Here is a 23704-nt window from a genome sequence, read left to right as displayed (position 1 = left end):
GGAATACCGTATTTAATAAACACATCTGGATCTGTGGTCTTTTGTTTAGGTCTTAGGGCCATTGTGAATGACATATCTTTTTTTTTAATGTGTCTATAGATTTTCCTCCATTTATTAAAAGTACAAATATACCATGTATTTGTGAATAAAACAAGTACAAGGGAAGTTTTCCATTATGAATTCATTAATTATTTTGGTAGACAAACATTTTTTTCAATCAAAGTAAAAGCAGACATCCATTTTGAAATTCCCAAAAAAACATTTATTGAGGAAAAACAAAAAATTAAGTAGTAAAGTTCATAACTGAATTTAGGTAACTTAAAATATTTATTATCTCTCTGCCCCTGAGTGTTAGTAACATATACATGAGTTACTCCAAGTTAATAACATAGATCTACAGATATGTATACACAAAGGTTTTCACATGGTGACTATTAGGGATAATATGCATGAGTAAAAAATAAACAGAAGTTTCTATTAGTAATATATTCATAAAAATGTATTGGTAATGCTGGCTAGTGGTCAAATAAAAATAAAATTCACAATAGAAAAAGGATAAGGTCACTTCAGTATATCACAGACATTTCGGTGGAATCTAAACAAAGAATAACAGTCAAGGCAACTACTTTGTGCTTTTTAAGAGAGGAAAATATGGTGAGTGCACAGACTCATTAGTGGCTTTTTAATACCTTCCAAAGGAAAGGCTGAATAGTTCTGAAGCCAGCAGTACACCATCTCTTAACACAGATGATTTTACTGACTCTTCTGTGAAGGGTGCTTCATGTGGAGCGAGGTGGCGTTCATCTGAAACACTTGTCATGTGTCATATTCAGAAACAAGTCTGCACTGAAAGCACCTAGGTAGTGTAGCTGAGACCTGTGGGCATGTCTCAAAAGCTCATGAAGCCGTCCATCACTCCACATCCTCAGTTAAAACAGAGATCTCTACATGTGACAGTTTTTTTCACATATTGCAAATTTTGACAGAAAGACCTCCAAAAAGCTAAAAATATGTAACAGACATTCCCAATCATAAGCTTCACATATTGTCGCTCTGCTGGTTGTTGATAAAACTTGGCCAGTTCGTGTACCATGCGAGAAAACAGGTAAAATGTTTAAAGTAAATTTTTTTACCCTGGGGTCCAATCTCTGGTTACAGTAATCCCTTTTTCCTCTATACTTAGTCAACCTCCTTTCCTGTCACCCACGTCTTGCAGCTGAAGAAACATACTAGTTACATTATGTTACTGCATAAAAATAAACCTATGTCCTGTTTTTTTCTAAATGAGGAAGTCAGCATGTACTGTGTGTTCTGTTGAATTATTTTAAAAAATTATGATTTTTCCAAATCAGTCAATACAATAGGGGGATACTTGTCTGCCTACATTAACCACCAATGCTACATATTTGTCCAGTGCAAGACTTTTCAGATTGTCAAATATCAAAATCTTTGCATGTTGAGACTAAAAATATGACTTGATACTGCTCTAAACATGGGAATTGCGCCATGAATGAAAGCCAAATTATGTCACTACGCAGATACGGTGTCATGGCTAAATATAATCCACCTCAACAAATGTGCAATTTGAGGAATGTAATATAGGATAGACATACAAGACACTGAATGGGACCTGACACTCACATGGAAATGGCTGAAAAATGCAATGGTCAAAAGATACACGTCTCTGCTTTACACAGCTTTCTCAAAGCCAAGTAGATAGTGGAATGTTCTAATTCATTGGTTGTCATGGTGACTCTTGAAAAAAAACATGACAATTAACAGTAAAGCACCCGTTAATTATCTTCCTTTTCGTTCCCTCTCTCAGCTTCTCCACCTATGTCAAATCCAGAACATTTTAAAATGACTTTGCTTCCAACAGATACTGTCTATCTTCTTTCAGCATATTAACTTCTATTTTCCGGTACACCATCCTGATTTAGCAAGTTATCCCTCTTATCAGCGCTCTCCCTTTTCTGTCCTATCCAGCCTTTATTTCAGCTGCGATCCAGTCATCTCTTTATATCCGTCACCATAACAACCACAAATGTTCTGACAGATTTGCTGGCACTGCAGTGAGAGGTGAAGCCTCAAAGGGAGAGAGTGAGCGCGAGAAAGAGAGAGAGAGAGAGAGAGAGAGAGAGAGAGAGAGAGAGAGAGAGAGAGAGAGAGAGAGCCACCCACCCACCCAAAATCCTTGCACCAATAAATGTACACTATGTTCCCAGATCATGTGAGATGCTTGATTTCCAATAAAACCTTGCAATCCTCTCGTGACTCATACATTCATTTATGTGTTTTGCACCACTGCCAGCCCAGCAGTTCAGTTTGCACTGTAGAAGTTATGAAGCTGACAATGCCATCATGAACAAACTGGCCAATACAAACTACTGTTCTAACAGGTCATCAGTCATAGTAAAATCTACATTTCAGTGGTTATGTTCAGACTAGCCTATGGGTGGTCAAAAACACAATGTAAAAAAATTCAGGAATTAACAAATACATTGTGTTAAAGTAGTGCCTTTTCCTCACTAGAGCCAGGGCTGTAACTTTCTTTAGTGTATTGTGCTGAACAAACACAAGGAGAAGCATGTGGAACAGTAGCCCTTTAACTGTTATGTAGTGGTCTGATCTGGCCTGCGCTGTGGTTATGTCCACAGTCCTACAGGAGCCATGCCCTCTTTAGTGGCCAGTGGAGGCAGCAGGTTTTCCTCACACAGGTACCTCAGGGGGAAGTGGACCAGCAGCCCACGGACAGACTTCAGTTCCTCTATGGCCTGCTCAGGGTCTGTGTCGCAAAGGCGTTCCTTGCTGGAGTACTCCTTCAGCTCTCTCATGTTGTGGACAGAGTTGTGGGGCAGGCATCTGAAGACCTGCATCACAACAGGACAAAAGAGAGGTAAACTAATTGAGCCTACACTGTCGGGAATAAAAAGGTCCAAAGATGATGATTTATGACACACGATATTTGGTTTAATTTGTACCTTGTCATAAATGGTGGAATTCAGTTTAGCAGATGCATTCCAGACCAAGAAGAAAAAATCGTCACTGATTGGATCATCAATATTGATACTGGGGTCTGAAGAATCTCCAACAAGAACACTGGTAAGGAAAAGAAATAGGCAGCCAAAAGTTCAGTAGGCTACATGAGCTAAATTGGTCTTGATGTTTGTCATGACAGACAGGTGGGTGATATACTCCCTTTAAAACTGTATCATATCTAGAGTTATTTCCATTCAGACCATTCTAGACCATTCATGGTCATACACACACAATATCATTGTACTGACCCAAAACACTCTTTGCGCAGAGCAAGTGCGAGGGGTCCTGCCTGGTACTCTTCCCCTCCCATCATGGATGAGACCCTCTCTTCATCTTCCACATACACTGCCAACTCACTATCTCTACTGCCCAGCATGCTGCGGTCGTTGATGTTGGCTGATCCTGGAACACAAGTACAGTATACAAGCTTTTACAATCAGTCCTTTCAGAGGCATCATTCTTCTCAACACATTAAGTAACTATCAGAATTGAAAAAAAAAAAAAAGAAGATATTGTAAGTATTCTTCTGAATGAGTGCTGCTTTTAAGATTTTCACTCCTTCAGTTATTTGTAATATGTATATTCATTGTTAAGAAATCAATTTGAAATGGATCAATTATGGGGTTTGCAGAACAAATTCAACTTTGGCAAACAAAACTGAGATTTAAGTCTCTTAATATAAGTTTTATAATTTGACTCTAGTTTTACATGATTCAGTTTGTGGTGTAAAGAGTTTGCTAATTTGGTGACAAACACATTGGTGTTTCGACGGTTGATGTGAACAGATGTTTGGTTTGAGTTAGCAGTAACTTGATACAGCTCCGGCAGAGTGTTAAGAGAGAGTGAGCAGCAACAGTGAGATGAAATTACAAACAGTAACGCTGGATTACATGTCTGCATTGTTTGCAGGGAATCCCTCGTGAGTGTGAAGGCAAGTTGAATCCAGTGTGGGAATGATAGATCCTACCACCAAGAATGACACTACTATATAGTGTAATAATTACAGAATGTAGATAAATTGAATGATTACTGGCAAAGAAATTATAAGCAGTGTCAAAAATGGATTTGATTTAGTGAAAAATGTAATGTTTCTAACTTTAAAGCATCTGAAACAATTAAATTAATTTCAAAATAAGATCCTTACTATTTGTGCAGCTTTTTAAGACACGTACTGTAAATCGTCCTTCATTACTTTGATCTTGCTATTCCCTGGCCACTGTGCTTTAGAACACCTTACTTAAGTAGCTTTTCATCCTCATTATTCAGTCTTATAATTAACTGTACATACATCTGTTTACCGGCATTTTTTTATTTTACCAGTCATACTTGCCATTTTCGAAAAAGATGCCATGAAACTAAAGCTCAAACATAATGATTTACTCACACTTTAGCTTCGTCACTACATTGAAAGTCACAAATACATTCAAATACAGCTCAGTTTCAAGTTCAAAGACTCACCAATGATATAGCAGCGATCATCAGCAATGAGGGTCTTGCTGTGAACATAGATTAGCTCCGTGATAAGTGACTGGGAGAGCTGGGAATGTGTTCTGAGGCCACAGAGTGTGATGTACTCTGCCCACTTGTCTTCAACTGGGGAACAAAGCAAAGTGGTTACTTACAAGAGATAATATAAAAATACAGTGAAAATGTATGAAGAAACTCATATGGACATATGGACTGTTAGATGTGAAAAGAAGATGAAGTCAAGGATTAAAATGGAGACTGGTGAGCAGATACCTAGCATAAGCAGCTTCAGTTTAAAGGAACAACATGAGGGGAAAGAAAGAGACCCATGTTAGAGAGGAAACAGGCGGCATTTTGTGATGGGAGGTGCATTTTTGAATTGAAGTGAGAGCAGGTAAGTGACCGGAAACTCACCTTCACCAAGCCTTGACAGGATGGAGTGTTCCCCTCGGCACATGGTCCTAGAGAATTTCAAACTTTCAATTTTAGTAAACCCTCTACTTCGCTGTTTAGATGTGCAGAGTACACTTGGGGTACAGTACAGCTTGCTAAAACTAATACAGTCTAATACAACAGTCCTGCAATAAATCCTCCTTCACAAAGGTTTATAATGTTCAGTTTTTGTTGAAGCTGTTTCAGAGGCACAGTTATGAAAAGATCTTGAGGACATGGAAGCTGTAATCCCCATCATTTTACCATAAATGAGAAAAATTCATATCAACTACAACTGATCAGAAACGTCTCAGAGTCCAAGTCTAGTTTGTGGGCTAAGTGCAGAGTGATAACGCTCTCACCTGTAAGTGAAGTGCAGAATGGCTTGGATAGCATTTCCACCACCTGAACTGATGTCTCCCTCAAATCCAGGAAGCAGAGGAATCACCACAAACACTCTGTACTTCTTCTGCTCTCTGCAGTGAGACACAATGTCAACATGTACACTGTATACAAGGATACTATTTAAACGTTAGTAGAAACTGACACACTCACTCACATCTCTATTTTATGATGTGATTCACTCACTTTTCCACAAATTAGTTTCAATCTTTTCCGTCAAACGGGTAAACACTGAAGCACTCTTTGCTGTGTTTAGTTTAACATGTCTTAAGCGACCTTGAGCGCAGATTTCCTGAAAAGCTGCTTTGTGACTTCAAATGTTCAAGAATGTGTGTATAAAAGAGAGAAAAAAAAAAGAGTGAAGCACCACAAAAATCTGGCTAGTACACTCCAACCAGACCTGTGGGCGCGCAGGATTCGCTTCACGATTGCATCGCCGATCCCGTTATGGACAGTTTTCCCGTCAGCACAGCTGATGAAGAACTGGTTCTAAAGTCAGAGAGAAGGCAGATGGTGGCTTGGTATGAGGTGAGAGCTAAAACAGGTAGGTAGCTGGCAAGTAAGGGAGTGAGCTATGACTGCATTCAGGCTCATAAAACCTCATGATTAGACTCAAACTGGCCACAGAATCTGTCAGTGATGTGAAATGAATGTGTCATACGGTATCTAAGTAAGCATCACAGGCAGAAACATCAAAGATAAAGGGAGGCCAATGTAATACTTCAAAAGTAGATCAGCACCTAACATGACTGAAAGATGTGGGGCATTTGTTTCTAACATGTAGTTTATAAAAACCCATTCTCATGTGATACTACTGAAAGTATTTGAGGGTACGGTGCCATTTTTTTTTTGCCATGGCTGCCCTTTTATTGTATCACTGCCAATTTTGGGAGCACAACAGGATTTGTCTGTTTAAACATTGAGATGTAAAAGAAATCATTTAAAAGCATAGACTGACATTTTGTCTGTAAATAGCCGGTCATTCCTTCATTACCTCGATGTAGATGTAGTGTTCGCTGTTCTCGATTGTGTGGATGTAGGCGTTCAGAATTGAGTTCTCACAGGTTCCAGTTGACCATCTATCGGCAGAGCGCAGCACCTGAGAAAATAGCATGTAAAAACTAAAAACACTCTGTCTTTGGATACATTGTGTATCACATATTTTTCAGAACATTCCAGAAGACAGATCTCTCATCTTTGCTATTTCTACATTAACGTCCGCCAGGGTTGTTTTTCCCAAAGGTATGCACACTACAATCATGTCATAACAGATGTCTTCTTTTTTTTAACTTGGTGTCACCAAGAGAATTTAAAATATCCATGTGTTGGTGTATGAAGAATATGCTTCAGTTGATTTTCTGCACGTGAAAACTGAAACAGCTGCATTCATTTTTGTAGTGCTTTTGTAGTGTTTGTGATGCACTGAGCTTGAGCTTTTTGGATTCATTTCTGCTCAGTTTACAAAGATGGGTAGTTTGGGGGAATGCAGCTCCAACAAAACACTCACAAACAAAGGGAGCAGACCTGTTGCAGCTCTAACACACTGCCCCTGAAACCTGAATAAAGGAGTAACAAGAGCTGGGGCGTAGAGGGGGGGCAAGGGTTAGGGTTACAGGCCACTGCCCTCAACACAGTAAGAAAATACTGACAGAAAAAGCTATTGTTACCAAACACTCACCATCGGGACACTGCAAAACCACAGCGTATGATGCTGAGTGACAATACTTTTGCTGACAGTATGAAAATATTTATGATTGTGTGGGACTCAAATGATTTGTACATGTGATATACACTATTTAACTTCTCTGTTTCTTCAACTTTGTTAGCTATAATGTCAGGTCTGTGTTTGTATGCTGGTTTTGCAATTATTCTGTCCTCTATTAAGACAAAAACTGATTAATGCAGCTTCACAAAGTTGCTACATGTAGCATCTTTAGCATTATCTTGATATTTGATTGAAACAAAGACTGAAAGCCTCTGTCCCATGGCAGTTGTGTTGCTAATGCCAGTATTTTGGTTCTTATAATCTGGACCACAATTCCCATGAAGCCTGTTGCAAATAAGATACTTCCACTTGTCCTCCCTCCCTTCCTGTCCTTGGCAGAACATTTGTTTTCCCTGGCTTTACAGAACAGGATAAACATGTTGGAAGTGATTTTCTTCCACAGGCTCTACACTTGTTCCACCATCTGCCACTGCAAACAACTCTGAATACTTTAGCTGCATTTCAAAAGCCAGAACAGTGTCTCTTTGTTGTACTGTAAATAAATCCATCTGATTTCCTGCTGGATCTGACTTTGTGTCACACAATGTACAATGCAGAGTGGAAGCCAGTAGTGGCCTTCAATGTCCTTGCCAATGGTCTTGTTTGTTAACAGTAATTAGTAATTTGACTAATTTCTCAACATTAATATGGAGATAATCAGCAGCATTGTTTCTTTTAAATATGCTAAATGTGTGAATTTATTGACTTTGTTGACAAATGAGAATTTCCACACCCAATAAAAGGCTTCTTCAAAGATCCAATAGGGACTTGTTGCCTGTGTCACACTAAAGTCTCTTTGCCACATGTACAGTATATCAAGCCCAATATAACTACTCTGGTGGTTTACTGTGTTGTCATGGATGTAAAGGAGCCAGGGTTGATATTCTGTGCAGGACACTCTAGTTTCTGGCGGGCTTTGGTGTGAAGCTTATCTCTGCAAAGTTTGAGTTATCTGGAATGCTAAAGTCTCATTGGAACAGTCTTTGTATAGGAGACTGGAGGCCGAAAAACACTGCATTACCCAGATAACTGAACCTGGCGACGTGACAAGTGTAAGGTAGTAGTGTTTCTTTTGCACTACTACACACCCAACCTTATTTGTGTTTCTTGATAGTCTATTTTACGCATGTGTTAATTCATTTATCAACATTTTAAAAATGAGATAAGGCAACATTTGATAAAATAATAATACTGTATCTTGTCAAGGAGACAAACCGTGAGTTAGATTCATTCAAATTATCCATCATAAACTGATTATAAGATTCTTTTGCCAATTTCTCCCATTATCCTGATGAAAACCCACACAATATTTTACACAGGTGTTGCACAAATACTGACCGCATTTGCGGTGAATGTGTGTGGATAAATACCTGTACTTTGGCTTTCTTGGACCCAGGCACCGTGAATGAGAGTGCGTCAGCATTACACTGAGACTTGGGAAGAAGGTACGGGTAGAAGTCGTCCTTGTACTTGCTTTTGAAAATCTGGAGAAAATGAAACAAATTAATGAAAGCCAGATTTTTGCTCTTCCTGTTACTTTCGTTTCCTTCTGTTAGTCTAGACTTAATTAAAAGTTTATTTTACTAATTACTATCTGAGTCATATTTTCATATCTCAGCAGTATAACAGTAGAAATTGTGGGAAATAGTGTTCAAAGGGCCACAGCAATACAAGTCTCAGCTGGATTTTTTTTGCTCTATTTGATGATTTTATGTAAATTTTGATTAAACTTTTATTTTTACTTTGTTTAGACCTTTAAATAACTGCTTCTTAATTGTTAGCTTCTGAAGCTTGTATATCTGTGGACTCAGAAGAAGAGCACTAATGTCCCAATCTCTGAAATGAGATGAGGATGTTTACAACATTGTGCTAACCTACAGATATGCAGGTCAAAACTATGACAATAAAACCCAGGTAGCTTTAAAATGACACAACGTTCCTTGAGTCAGACCTTGGTGAAGTTCCAGCGCTGGATGAAATGGCGGGCTACATCCCTGGCAGCTCTGCCATGAATAGTTGCAGACAGATCACGCCATGGTATGCGAGGAACTTGAGTGCGGTCGATGTTATCTGAACAAGAATGAAAAGCAGTCCTTTCACTTCCCTGTTCAGAGACTCTCTAAGAGTGTGTTTGCATGTGTGTGTGTGTGTGTGTGTATGTGCGTGTGTGTGACTGAAGGAGATTAGGTAATGTACCTTCAAACGGTCTGTCCAGTTGGGCCCAGTCTTTCTTGATAAAGTTGCTGTAGTCTTTGCCAAGCCACAGTTTAGTGTTGCCAGTCAGACCCTCAAGGTCTTGCTCTTCTTCCTTATCTGGTTCTGATGGTTTTGGACCATCAGCCACAGTATTATCCTGATTAACAGAAACACCTGTTAGCATCTGGATGGAGTGTGAAATGAACAATCAACATATTCATGCTTGATTAGTGGCAATCAATAAGTTAAAAAGACATGCTCTTACTCCTGCCTCTCCATTTGGCTCCTCCTCAGTTAGACTGATGGACGTCTCTGTCAAACCCAGGTCAGTTAGCCGGTACTGGCTGTTATCCCACCTCCCAAATGCCAGGTCTATCCCCCCGACAAAGGCCACTGTTTGGTCAATAGCCACCATCTTTTCATGGTGAGCCCATAGGAACACCACAGATGACACGTGGTCAGGGTGTCGCATTACCTGATGGATGTAAAAGGGGAAAATTTGAACAAAACATGAGATGAGGCCTCCGGTAATTGTGAAGCCATTCTCTGTGTATCAAATTATGCAGAGGTGACAGACCTTGATGTTTGGGTGCATATCCATAAGAGTCCTCTTGCTGTGTTCACTATTGATGGCAAGTGCTATCTCCACCTCTTTGTACAGCAGAACACACACTTTGACTCCTTGTTCCTGAAGGAAAAGGTTCAAACAGAGGTCACGCCATGTCAAAAAACAATCAGCACAGGTAATGTGAAATTCTTAAAAAAGAAAACAACAAGTCAAAGAGAATCCATACTGCTTTGCGCTTGAGTATCTCATCCAGTCGCCAGTAGTTATCAGTTGCTGGTCTCTTTAGGAAAACTTCAGGACTGAGCCTGAGACAAAAGACATGAAACACTTTCCATATATACTTTTTCATTATTTACAACAAACAACATTTGAATAGCGAATTTACATGGAACTTTTGTTTGTTTTCGCTAAATCCAGATCTTGCTGACACTTACCACCAATCTGTGATGAAGATTTCCTCCTTGGCTTGTTCGAGAGCATCAGCCAGGTCTGCAAAGTAGCTGCTTCCATTCACATACCTTTAAACAATATTAAAAAAACCACAGCGTTTAGCAAATAAGGACACGATTTGGAGACAGATAGTGAATCTAAAGGGTGACTACATATCTGACCATTTAGTGAGTGTATTCTCGCGTGGTGGTGCAAACCCCTCAAAGCGTTGCACTTTGAGAAAGTCGCTAGATTCTGCCAGCCGGTTGATTTCATGACTCCACCAATGAGCTTGTCTATAACTGCTGCATTTGATGATCAGACTCCTAAACAAAAGCAAACAGGCAATTCGTTTGTCGTACACACAACAAAACCCCAGACTTATACTGTAATCATGAGTATATAGGCAAATACATATCTGACGTACCGAGTGAAGTTCTCAAAGCAGACTCCGTATTTCGTGTCTGTATAAGCACGGCCTACTTTGACTTTGAACTCGGGGTCAAAGAGCAACACAAAGTTGATGCAGCCGTTGTCTCGATTCATATACATCAGGAAGGAGTCTTTCACCACCAGCCACCGACGAGACCAGCGGAAACAGAACTGATGATGGCCAGCGCAATTCAGACCTTGGATCCGGTGACCACCCGACCTCTTGAAGATGGGTCCCTCCCTGAGAGAAGTTGACAGATGTTGCACATTAAACCTCTATCGTGAACTTAGTCATTTCGCCATTTTCCCTTGCATCTCACACACTCTCAAGATGTTTGCTTACAAGCCTTTGGGTCCAAGATCAGTGATGAAGGAGAGAGCACCAACAGAGAGGAATTCCAGCTGAAGATAAGACAAGAGATAATGTAAACATGCTCCATGACATCTCCTTTGTATGTGTGCTATGTATGTTTGTGTTTCATTGCTATTACCATGCTGTGATCATTCCTACAGAATGTGTTCTCCAGCAGACCATTCAGGTATTCCTCAAGGTATTTCTGCAATAGAAAAGTAATAAACATTTTGAAATCCAACTTGACGCACAGCAGTCAGTGAGCGACAGTGGGTCAGTGGGATTTGCCTGAAAATGTATGAATTTTATTAAATTAAATAAAAAGTTTTATTTGTTGTGTAGAGAAGATCTGGAACAATGTATATATGATATAATTTCAATTATCATTATTATTATCAACACAACATTTGTCGGGTGTGACTTTAATGGAATATCTATGGTATTAAGTTTAGTATGTAAAAAAATGAACTGATCAGCCTGAATAGGAACTCCAGCTCCAACCAACATGGCAAAAACATTTATATTACATTTACATTGTGTGTGTGCATTCAAAGCAGTTTCTCAATGTGCATACACTGTGTATACTATACATGTGTCTGACTGGTTTGTTTGATACCATTTTGCTGGAGGTCCTTCTGGTCCGTTCAGTCCCATGCAGGTTGGGCATTTCCTCTGACATGGTTCTCAGCTGCTGCCTCTCCTTTGCAAATCTTTTGAGAAAAATTTGAATATTCAAAATACTGTGAAAACACTGTGATTGAGAAATCTGGCATTAAATCCTCAAAACAACCTATCACTCGGATTTCAATGGCACATCACTCAGAGTGAGAGGTTGATTTGCATGACCAGGATAAATAGATTGGTTGCACTGACCTTCCCAGAGGCAGCAAGTGAATCATCATCCTGTGTTTGTAAAGGTCTCGATGCAGCTCTTGAAAGTGCTTGTACTTCCTCTTCACTGTCCAGTGAAATGGACCATGTGTTAACCGCACAGTGTACAGGGTGCCTACATGGACCTGGATGGACGAAATACATAAGCATGATTATGTAAAATGATAAAAATAAAATACTGCATTTACTGAATTTTAAATACCTTATTTACTTAAATTTTGACTTTCTTCACTGGTGACAAAGAATCACAAATTACTTTTTGAATTTAATTTTTACTGCAAACCCACTTATTTGGATGTAGGTATCAATTATAGTGGTCAAATGCACTATAAAACTTTATATGGTATGAACAGTACATCAAAGTTAAAACCAGAAAGTAGCTCTTCAAGATCTAATGGACATGTACAGTGAATAGTTTTGGTAACATAATATTAATTTTCTTCACATGTGTAAAATTTTGGATGCTGGGAGGAAAATCAGAGCATGACTGAGCCAACCATATACAACTCAACTATTACTAATACTTGTACATTTTTAGTGAGTTACTTTGTACAAACTGCAACATGCTTCTGCAATGTACTTCTCTGGGTCCATACTGATTAATATACAATTATACCTCTTGTGCTATTTACTGTAAATACTGTGAAAATTCAATTGTGAATGTAGATGTGTCATAGCTCTAAAGTGGGCTCACAATAACCCAGAGGTTTGTTAGGTGAGGTCCCTGATAGCAGCAAGTGGCTCAGCTGTAAAGTCAGGCATCCCAGAAACACCCACTGCCTCAAACACTCTCAGCACTATACTCACCTGTTCAGTCCTAACATGGCATCTACACATAATGCAAAAACCACTCACCGTATAATTTTCAAGCCTACCTCTCCATCTGAACAACAGTATGCTAATATAACAGCTGAGCCTTCTGCCTCAAAACACACAGCTCAAAGTTCAAAGACCCACACAGAGGTTCAACAAAAACACAACACAGGTACAGCTGACTGTTAAGACTGGAAACAAACTGCCCGTAAGTTTAGCAATAAAGTTTAGTTGGCGGTTTTGCCACTCTCTCAGACATAATGTCATTATGGTGAAGCACGGTCAAATTTGACTTCAGGGTGTTTTCAGCCAAGCTTGAAAATAACATTGAAATCAGATGTTAAAAAGTGATCATGGGTTGGTCATAAGGTGGTCTACAGGAAGTTAAATAGTAGAAACCATTTTGAGAAGATTAGAAAGAGTGATTTATTGAAGTTAAACGTGTGTGCTTTGACTTTAAGCTCATCTAAAGCTTTCTATAAATATTATTATCCTTCGAACAACCACCAAAAGAAAAAATGTTAACGACAATGTACCTTTGAGCGAGTAGTGTACTTCTCTGTGTTGTCCACTTTGCATGTAATAGGGATACCAGGTATTAAGTAAGGTACACCCGCCTCCTTTATTTCAGGAAGATGATGAACCACCAGGAACGGACGGCCCTCTGTGATTTGGAAGATTAGAACATTTTAATGAAATTCTTCTGGTACAGTCATTGGAGGTTTTCAATAGGCAGCTTGTGCTTTAGGTTTAACATCTTACCACTGCTGGACATGAGGCCATCTAACTCATCTGGACTCAGATTGTAGAGGTCGTTGGAGAAGCGTCTTCTGCCCAGGTTTTGCACTGTCAAGCTCTGAGCCACTGGCTCAATCACATCCTCTGTGCTGGCCATCACACAGTTGCTGCAAGTGCCAGCGGCCCTGCTACAAAGACTAAAGAAAAGAGAGACTGACATTTACAGAGTTTGGGCACCACTAGTCGCACCACTAAGCACACACAAAATGCACTAAATTAGCATGCCTGAGAAAACTTCTGATCAAACAAATGTGAAACTGAGAACCAGTATGATATTGTGTATCATGTGGATTGTGGATCTAGTGTAGATATAGTTCAGTGGGCTGTTGGCAACTTTCAATTCTATTTAGTCTACAGTTTATCTATATCTTTGTATATATGGTATATTTTAAAACTAGAAAAATTAGACGACTAAAGTCATTCGAAAGGTACATCTCTTTGGCATTTTATTATCTGATGAAATATATAAGCTGCATGCATAGTACCAGTAGTGTTTGCAAAAGTAGCAGTGGAAGCAGCAGTGGCACTGCATTAGCTATGCTGTGTAGCAACACCAACACTATTAACATAAGTGGTAGTTCTAGGGGCAGCAGCAGTACTAAAGGCAATAATGCAGTACCAGCATTTCTAGCATCAGCAGACACTGTCATCACACAAGAGTCAGATATAAAAACTCTGTGGAGATGAAGATTCTAAGTATCTGAAGAAGCTGATGAGCCATATTGAAATGATCTGACAATGCAAGCAGGAAGTGAATCTAATCCACAGTTTACATTACTATACCTTCCACCATACTATCTGTTTCTGAACCCAATCGAAGAGTTTTTCTCTGCATGGTGGTGGAGGGTTTACAATCTCCGGCCCCAGGCTAAGGTACCCCTCATTCAGGCCATGGAGGAGGGCTGTGACCAAATCTATGCCTTTGTTGTGATTCTCCATGTTGACATGTTGACTGATTTGGGTGTATGGAGAGAAATGAATGATAGTTTCATCAGTCTGCAGCATTGGTCTTGTGTAGTGTTTGGTGAATTTTTTTGTATATTTGCACTTCCTCTGTGTACTTCACTTGCAGTGCCCTAATCACTGAGAAGTATAATTGCTAAAAGTGTTTCAGGTTAAGCACAGCAGTGTGTAACTGGTTCAAACAGAATTAAGTCATATGAAACATGTGTGTTTCATATGGTAACAAAATATGGTTTTTATAAATTAGTGTATAGTTTTTACAAGAGCGTTTCATTTTGCAAAGGATCTGAGGTATTCTGCTAATTGGGTGTGTGGTTGTGCTAATTGTGTGTAATGATTTGAAAAACCGGGCCCTGTTTTCCAAATCGTGCTTAAGCAATCGAAAAAAACTGTAAAATGACAAAAACAGAGAGCCTTCATATTCCGCAGGCATCTTGTGTTGTTTACCTGTTGATCGGGTGATCGACATTGCGAAATACGAGAAGTCTAGGACACAGCTGCCAGTGAGAGAGAAAAGGGTGTGTGTGAGCCCTTTTGTATGCTGTGTGGGTAGATGTCTTTGAATGGCTGAGTTTCCTGGGCAATGAAGGAACGGGGAGGGACCGTGTGTATGTTTGTGTGTGTGTGTGTGTGTGTGTGTGTGTGTGTGGGTGTGTGTGTTCATGTGTTCATGTGTGTGTTTGTGTGTGGTCGTGTGTGTGTGTGTGTGTGAAGGAGAGAGACGGTTTAAAATGAAGACAAGAATGAAATATCTAAGAGCCACACTGAAAAAAGAGTTAGCAGTAGATAAAAATAGAAAAATATTAGTCTTCAATAATAATTTTGGATTCCATGAAAAATAAAAACTACACCTACAATTACACCTATTGTTGTCTATGAATTACTCACTGCCTTTTTGATACTCTACAGCATTGTTGCTGATCTTAACATGCCTTGTGCTTCTACTAACATCTACTGTTTTCTATGGTTTAGCACTACATGAACTAATGGCCAGGCAATTAGAAATGCTCAATAAAGTACTTGCCACATTGCACCACTTAGACAATAAGAGAAAAAAAAAAATCACAAATACGTCAACCAACCACCACTTCGCAGAGACTAAAACCTACGGTAATTTGAATATCTCAACATGTTAAACTAACTTCATGTCGCAGTCAAACAAACATCTGTCCACAGTGTTTTCTCATCTACGCACTGCAGGCAAGAGAAACTACACAAGAGCCTGGCAAGGAACAAGCAGGTAAAGGCTGAGGTAATACTGAACATTGAGTGGGTACTCTACTAGCCAAAGGCTATTGGCACCATCTAAATACTTTAGGAGTGGCAATAAAAACAAAGGACATGTAATAAATGGCAGCAATAAAAAAATCATCAGTCAATCTGGAATCATTCAGCTCATTAAAAATGTTTTTGGTGTTAAAAAAAAAAAGATAGAATCTTGTGATTTAGTTATAGCACCCTCTGGTGATCAGTTTCCTCAGAGCTTATTAATGATGTAGTGTTCACACAATCAGCACTTGAGTTTGAAAACATAAAAAAAAATAAAAATTAAAACTATTATGATAGTATTAAAACACAACATTACTTAGGAAATCAGCCCCCGCTACAGCACATCCCACTGGTTCTATAAACTATTACAAGCAATGAAGACCACTACCAATGTTTTATTGTCGTTGCTTTTTAATTCTACAACAGTCACAAATGAGGAGATGCACCAGACAAGAGAAGACAATTTAAGCTGAGATAACTGCCAGCAACTCTGTCACAAGAGACGGATGATTCATTTATTAATACAATGCTCATATTTGAGGTCTGAAATGTACACCCATAGCTATGGGTCACTGTTCTGGAAAATAAATACTGGTACTTAATAGGAATCTCTTCAGTATTCTAAATGTGTTGTTACCACAGTTATTTGCTTCATAAAAAATATTATATTTTTATTAGGTGTTTTCTCATGTTTGTTATTTCAACTGCTGAACAACATTCCTTTGAGTTTCCATCATCTGGTGAAGAAGTTAATTCATTCAAATTAAGACCGCTCTTTACCATATGTTGCTGTGATTACCATGAAAATAACAAGTTATATCTTAATTGCTATAAAACCCAAGTTCAAGCCATTTCCAATTTGACATGTTCTCAGAGCTTTTTCTGCACTTTCTCCACCCATCCTTTTTTGTTGTTGTTGCTGTTTCCACTTATAATCCTAGATCTTTTTTAAACCATTCAACATGAGATCAAACCCTGTCATTTAAATTCACATCCAGCTTGTTGAGATAGATGTTGGCAAAACAACAGTTTGCCAAATAAGCTCTTTGCTCTGTTGACTTTCTGTTGACTTTCTAACTGTTCAATCTCAACAGTCACATGAAAAGCTAGCTCATACTTGCCACTAAGCATTTTTTACTTGATGGAGTGAATCTTTGTCTACACTATTCACCCAGGTTTCTTACTTGTGAAATACTACACCACACCCACTCAGGGTGCTCTACATCATGAGCCAGATTAATGATTGGCCAGAAAGGGGTGCTAATGAAACCTGCATCTTACAAAACCAAGCGGTCATGTGAGCATCAATATTTGTGTGTGTGTACAGTATCAATGGTTCTTGTCCCATAAAACCTTTTGAATTCTGTGCAGTCCAACATCTCAAAAAAGCAACACTGCATCAGTTACCAGGAAATATTGTCAAGGGCATGAGAGATTTAAAGGTCCCACATGTACTTGGAGATTTCTCGCCTATATGACTCCCAGTGGTTGTATTAAAAAGCCACCTGGCCTGCACAAGGCAAATGCAGATGGAAACATTTAGTAAGACGGGGACACTGACAATTATCAAGCAACACAGACTGCAACAATCACAGGGATTGCCTCATTTTTCTACAGAGAAAAACAATCCAGAATAATTACTAAAGTTGCTATATACATGAAAACACATACATTTACATTTACAGAGCAACTTGACACTAGCTGACATTTTTTTCTATGAACTCCTCAACTTGCTGCTATGATGTTGAGGTGTAGCCTAATCAGGGCGTGGTCAATACACACTGACATCACTGCTGGGTGTGTTTACAGGTGAAACAGAGCACCCCCATGGAACAGACTTAAAACTTTAAAGAGAGGACATCAGTCAAACAAGGCTATTCAGCTCGGTAAAGTTTCTCTTTAAAGAAACCCTGTTGTATAGGGGATTATATTCCCACGTGTCAAACCATCACAAAAATGGCTCATATTATTCTGCATTTATTTTAAGTTATCATGACTAGATCTTGAACATTGATTAATTGAACTGCTTTAAATTCATCATGTTCCTAAATTTTAAATGTAATTACACCTGAAGCTTAGCAAATTCCTTGTCAAAAGGGCACCAGGGTACATGCAGAGCAATATTGATTTATAAATGCTATTTTGAATAAACACAAATGTTTATATTGCCTGGTCTAGGGGAAAGTTATGCGTTTCATATACATTTGCATGATTTGCCTGATGTTTCAGAGACAACATGCGACCTTTAAGGACAGACTGAGCAAAATGTATTTCCTCAGACTATGACACATGCAATCAAACGACAGGGTCTGGATATTTGTCATTATTTCCTCCCTGACTAAAACAGTGCTGAGTCAACGCTTGCCTTCATTGGTCCCCAGCTGATTTACTCAAAACCCCATAATGTCGTCTAAAATAGCGGCACTTCCTGACTGAGTCAACGTGTCACCACTTATTTCTTTTTCACATTTTCTATACGCACAGGAGTCACAATCTCTGTAGCGTGATTTAAGATATAGTTTGGAAGAGGAAACACGCACCTTTGATTTGAGGGCTGATGGGAACTTGGATATGGTGTAGCCTATGCTGTGCTGCTACTGCTCCATCAATTTTCTTAAACGTACACCCCATTCTGTATGAGCCACTTTCTTACACCACCAAGGCAACATTGCTAACAGCCGTAAAGTCCATTCAACTCTCCGAAAACCAAGGTTACGCTGTCTGTGGAGTGTGAAACTACCGAGAGCTATATCTTGTCGTCTCCACCCATTCCCTATGGTTTCCTACAGCGCCACATTCCACAAAGAAACTACACTAAATGTACAAAACTACGCAGCAAATGTCACCTGACGCATTGTGGCACCGGTATTAACACATCGTCACATCATCACAGTAACTAGGTTTTTGTTTGCAAAGCCACTGTGGTGAGATTTCTGCATCTGGAGCAGGATTCAATCGGCAAAGCTGCGATCGCCCAAACGAGAGGAGTGAAATATGCGTCCAACTCGGGCCTAGAAAAAGATACTTACTTTCACTTCAAATGCAACCACGGCTCAGCACACGCAGGTATTCCACATGCGAGACAAACAAGTGAACATACATTCAGGCTAGATACACTTTTTCATCGTATTCCGGCATATGTTTTAAAAGAGAGTCCGTGTATTCCCCGTAGGTGATGTACACTTTAGTCCCTCCCATTGGCTCCAGCAGGACAGATGAGGAGGAAAGAAACGATCCTGAACTGAGGTTCTGCCAAACAATGTTCTTGTAGTGTTTTAAGCAGGAACTGCAGATATGCTCTGGGGGTATATAGTATGTCAATTTAACCAAACAACGTGGTGGTTTCCTGTGTAGCTGTTCAGAAAGCAGACAAACTGGCACTGGACTGAGATCTGCTGCAACGTGAGACTAAACGTGGACATGAGGGACAGGACAAGTCGTGACTGGGTCTCATCAGGATAAACACACACAGGAATGTGAGGATGGAGAGGAGAGGTAATAACTCTACCATTATACCTTATTTTACCTTTCAACGTCAATTATGGAAAATACCGCGACATTTCCGGTTAGTATTTTCGACATGAAAGCCATTTAGCATGGATTTTTTTTTTTTCTTAACACAAATTTGACCTATTTTTGGAGCAGGCTTGTATTTTATTTTCAACGACACAGATTTCAGAAGCTTTTGATGTTATGCAAATTACATACACCACAAGTATATGTAGAGTTAGGTTAAGCCTGTAGTCTTTAAAAGAAAATGTCAACTTTAATGTGTGGGACTGTACTCTTACTAAACTGGAATCATTTAACGACTGCAACAGTTGTATTTAAACGACATGGGACAGGAGGAGCAGACTGATGACTGCTCTGTGAAGGATGTAATGACACATGCAAACTGGCCTAAATCTGGATAGTGATTTTTGATTTGCATGGCACTAGGCAGTATATTTCCAACCACACCCTTATCTGAACTGAAATGATATATACAGTTTTAGTTTTTGGTGCACTGCCCACAACCCAGTTAAAGCTTCAGACAATCAGACCTTTCTTTTGCATCATTAACTGTTGCACAGGTCCCCAGAAAATAGAGTAATAATATGTCAGTTCTTTGTTGGTATTTGGGCCTGCTTATTTGATTGAATATTTTACTTGCTGTACCTAAATGGGGCAATGTTGGCTAATTATCCTGTGTTTCTGTTTCTGTTACCACTTCATGTTCATTTTTTGTACCAGTGCCCATCTTACATACTGCACGCCCAAAAGAGGAGGGTACTTCCCCCAAGGCTTCTCATATCTTTCCTCCTATCTGGCTTACATTTTTTTTCCTCTTAATGAGCTTGTGGGTCTTTAAGCACAATGACATCTATTGCATATTGGGACTTTTTGAAAGGAAAGTTTTGACTTGTAAGGGAGGTGGACTAGTAAAATAAACAACAAGAAAGTAAAAACTAAACAATAAGATTACAGTTTAGGACAATTATGAATGATCAATTATGAAACAGTGCAAATGTTGTCCTGGGGGTGGCACTGTTGATGGGAAATAAGTCCTGTCTGTTTTGGTGTAGTACAGTTTTACACCACATGGTGGCGTTCAGCCACGCTTAAAGGAAAAAGTCTAATAGGGATTTAAAAATACTTTACAGTAGTACATCACCAAGAGCGAGCAAGGTTATTTCAAGAATAAATCCAAATTTTGAGTGACAAAATGATCTTTGTGTTTTATAACACTGAGAAAGAAAAATACATTTATTGTGCATCTATTGGATACATGTATAATAAAAATAATATAAACTCATTACAAATCCAAATGCTGTGTCGATGCCTGTTTTTCACATGAACAAACTGTACACAGCACTTCTCATATAATATCTCTGTCAAATACCCACTTATGTAACATTGAACACAACTGCACATAAACAGAAAATTATAAACTTGAAAATTAAGATGTGTAAGTGATTAAACACATTGGATAGGAATGGGGTATTTTATCAAGACTTTTTATGAGCTTTTCTATTACTCTTTCTGTCAGGTTCTTATTACACTGTTTGACATTTTGAGGAGCTTTACATTGTATTTACATTCCCAACTGAGCATATGTAAGTTTAGATGGACAAAAACACAGCATATACTTTACTTCCCCATTTGAGACCATAACAATCTATGTAATAATAGCCAGGGATTTAAACAAAGACCTTACTGACCTTGTACAGGTAGGAAGTTGGCTAATACGACCAAGGCAGAGATGAAAGAGCACGGCAGGATGATATTAAAAATGTAGAACAGGGGCTTCCTTTGGATGATCAGCTTGAACGTGATTGCCTGATATCCACGTCACCTGAGGAATCCCTTGTGCTGATCATCTTCCTGGCTGGATGATGGACGATGGCCCACTCACCATTCTCTGAGCAGTGAAAATGTAATAATCTGGAGAGGAATTGTATGTTCGAGTACTGGAGTATTGAAAGTGGATGTAATGTACTTGTATGTAGCCTTACCAGTAGATAGACAAACAGCCCTGAAGGATAGTAAACACACAAAGTGTATTTACCCCTAATGCTGCTGTGTTCACAAAATACGTTTATCTAATCTTTCCTTTGGAACATTTCTGAGATAGCCCAGTCTGATGTATCAAAAGCCTACATGTACAGCTACCGTGAAATTCAATTCAAAATTACATGAACTTTTCTAAATGTTTGTGTCATGTGGGTTTTTTCGCAGAACACACAGTTTGTAATAAATTGATTAAATAAGTCATGGTGCACAAAATAAAATATTTATTTAAAAAACATGGCACAATGATATCAAGACAATATCCCTCTGAGCCATCTACCTCTAACAAGACTTTCTAATAAATAAGTCATAGTAGGAAGAATAAGGCTTTGATTCAGAGCTGGCTGGCTCAAGTTACATGCACATGTTCTTCATATAGGACACAGTACATGCAGGAAAACTTATCCAGACTTGACTAGATATGTTTTACAGTGTAGCGTATAGAAGATTCTTGTAAGGCCATGAAAGATGGATTGCTTGAACTCACAACACTGAGTCTTGTATAATGCAAAAGAGACAAATAACAATTGTACTTGATATGATTCTCATGACGATGATGATGATTGTGACGCTGCTGCTGCTGATGATGATTTAAAACATCACTTTTTAACTGGACTTGCAAACAAAGAACTTACACTAAGATGAAGAACTTTAATATTTGAAGACAGACAGATTTGGTGTTAAACATCTGTTATTAAAGCCCTCCTGCTCAGACTTAACTCTCAATCAAGTCAATGAGCAAGACTGCTTAGCGTTACAGACAGCATGAGGTACAGCAACCCTTGGAAAAGTCTCAACAGAGCAAAATGATTTTTTTTTCTCTTAACTACTGATAAATTTTTTGTTTTGGCCAGGAAATGGAAATTCTGGCACCTGGTTGAAGTGTCCTGTGAGGAAGATCCCCACTGTGCCGATGATGAAGAGGAGTATGGCAGCCCAGAAACACACCTTGTCAATCATCTTCCCAATCAGCACCCAGCTTTCAATTTCCTTTATTTGGAAAGGGAGTGAATAGAGGTTAAATAATGAAGATAGCAGTTAGCTCAAAACACATATGAAATGGAAAATATGTAACCAATATACTCATCCAAAACGTCATGTTGATTATAAAGTTTACAGTAACACTCACAGATCCAATGTTATTCTGCTGTCTTGTACTCTCAGCAATGAAATTGCAGGCATCCACACACTGCTTGATCTCAGGTGCAGCTTGGGCCAAACTCTTGTACAGGTTGGCTGTGCTGCTGACATCTATATTATCCACTGGGGGGTAAGGAGACACCGATATTTAGACAACAGTATGCTGCGGCATTTCCAGAGGCAGACACTGGTATCTTTGATGGTGACAAGGCAAAAAAATGTGTTAAACTATACACAACTAGCCTGTAATACAAAAATAAACACAATAAATTCCATTGAAGCACACCTTGTGGGCATTTACATTTTGTGGTGGCAGGGAAATAAGTATTTCTATGAAATATTCATGCAAGTATTTGAGCTGGAATGTGTGACAAACATTGTTGTGCTGGCTCATAGTTTTAGAAATAGACATCCTACCAATCGATCGTGTGAGACCATGCCTCTCTCTTTGTTTGTCAAACATCATTTCACTGCGAGGTTGCTTCATTACATATTCCTCGGCTCTCTGCATGAGGCCGAAGGAGCTGCGGCGCCGCTCCCGCATTCCGTTTACCTCTGTTGTCACCTCACTGTCATCCACCAGTGGGGACATGCCCAGGAAGCGAGGTACCATCTCTAGGAACAGCTGCGGGAGACACAAGAGATAACAGTAATTGTCACATTAAAAACAACAAACTCTTGAATAGTAAAAGCTGACTCAGCTGGAAAGGATGTACTTACATGTTTGATGGTATGGGACATGGTATGAGTGCTGGGGCTGCGCAGGGAGAAGTTCAGCACCACAATTTGATTAGTAGCAATGAGAGTAGTGACACACATGACAAAGATCAGGTACCTGAGGAAGAAATTAGACAAGATCTGTGTTGGAGAGGGGAATCAAACTTTATGGATTAAAAGAAGAAAAAAAAAGAAAAGCAGCAGAGATCTGCAGAGGTCATCAGAGAACACACACTGACTCACTTGCCGATGAGAGGGACAGAGAGAGATGTCTCAGGGACTTTCTGAGCAATAAGAAAGAGGAAAACAGTCTGAGCCAGCAAGACAGAGATGGACACAGTCAACTTCTGTCCCCCAGCTGTAAAGGGGACAACAGAGACTTAGGAGACAGTAGAGCACACTGAATAATAAAAAAAACATTCCAGCTGTGGCACCAAATACTTTGAGTATATTCTATGTGCTCAGGCACTATATATATATA

At 39.2% G+C, this 23704-nt stretch overlaps 2 protein-coding genes and 1 long non-coding RNA gene across 4 annotated transcripts in view; 1 reads left to right on the top strand and 2 right to left on the bottom strand.

The window, feature by feature from the left end:
• Positions 1 to 239: 239 nt before the first annotated feature.
• Positions 240 to 19002, bottom strand: pld2 (phospholipase D2). 2 transcript variants are annotated; one of them, XM_023404793.2, is made up of 24 exons: positions 18846 to 19002; positions 13549 to 13721; positions 13323 to 13450; positions 11956 to 12098; positions 11699 to 11792; positions 11222 to 11287; positions 11074 to 11132; positions 10726 to 10971; positions 10481 to 10624; positions 10304 to 10387; positions 10096 to 10174; positions 9879 to 9989; positions 9567 to 9776; positions 9302 to 9458; positions 9057 to 9175; positions 8476 to 8589; positions 6335 to 6439; positions 5741 to 5829; positions 5301 to 5414; positions 4921 to 4967; positions 4498 to 4632; positions 3288 to 3441; positions 2982 to 3099; positions 240 to 2870 (listed from the first exon to the last, which is right to left on the bottom strand). In XM_023404793.2, the coding sequence occupies exons 2-24, from the start codon at positions 13679 to 13681 to the stop codon at positions 2646 to 2648; spliced, it is 2874 nt and encodes a 957-aa protein (XP_023260561.1). In that variant the 5' UTR covers positions 13682 to 13721; positions 18846 to 19002; the 3' UTR covers positions 240 to 2645. The 2 variants fall into 2 exon arrangements, with proteins under 2 accessions (XP_023260561.1, XP_023260562.1); XM_023404794.2 differs by lacking the exon at positions 18846 to 19002 and adding an exon at positions 18357 to 18544.
• A 58-nt stretch (positions 19003 to 19060) lies between these two features.
• Positions 19061 to 22791, top strand: LOC147819192 (uncharacterized). Its single transcript, XR_015437171.1, has 2 exons — positions 19061 to 19311; positions 22221 to 22791. It is a non-coding gene; the product is annotated as an uncharacterized LOC147819192 (long non-coding RNA).
• The window catches only part of chrne (cholinergic receptor, nicotinic, epsilon), an 8027-nt gene continuing 5896 nt past the window's right edge, over positions 21574 to 23704 (bottom strand). Inside the window, exons 8-12 of the mRNA XM_023404795.2 lie at positions 23467 to 23581; positions 23227 to 23341; positions 22924 to 23131; positions 22496 to 22629; positions 21574 to 22356 (exon numbers count right to left, since the gene is read on the bottom strand). Coding sequence (XP_023260563.1) covers positions 22189 to 22356; positions 22496 to 22629; positions 22924 to 23131; positions 23227 to 23341; positions 23467 to 23581 — 740 coding nt within the window. The 3' untranslated portion in view covers positions 21574 to 22188. The remainder of the gene's footprint in view (positions 22357 to 22495; positions 22630 to 22923; positions 23132 to 23226; positions 23342 to 23466; positions 23582 to 23704) is intronic.

The sequence above is a fragment of the Seriola lalandi genome, unplaced genomic scaffold (genome assembly GCF_002814215.2).
Source record: "Seriola lalandi dorsalis isolate HSWRI2012SDOR001 ecotype SW California unplaced genomic scaffold, Sedor1 jcf7180002054256, whole genome shotgun sequence".
NCBI classification, from domain to species: Eukaryota; Metazoa; Chordata; class Actinopteri; order Carangiformes; family Carangidae; genus Seriola; species Seriola lalandi.
The sequence above is the reverse complement of the archived record's forward strand: the minus strand, read 5'-3'. Positions and strand labels throughout refer to the sequence as shown.

Bases quoted from the DNA above. Each gene is read 5' to 3' on its own strand.
- pld2 (XM_023404793.2), bottom strand. From the start codon at position 13,681: ATGGCCAGCACAGAGGATGTGATTGAGCCAGTGGCTCAGAGCTTGACA. The intron at 6,440-8,475 runs GTATTTATCCAC...CTATTTTCTCAG, and splicing joins CCAAGAAAGCCAAAGTACAG to GTGCTGCGCTCTGCCGATAG. The intron at 4,968-5,300 runs GTGAGAGCGTTA...GAAATTCTCTAG, and splicing joins ATTCTGCACTTCACTTACAG to GACCATGTGCCGAGGGGAAC.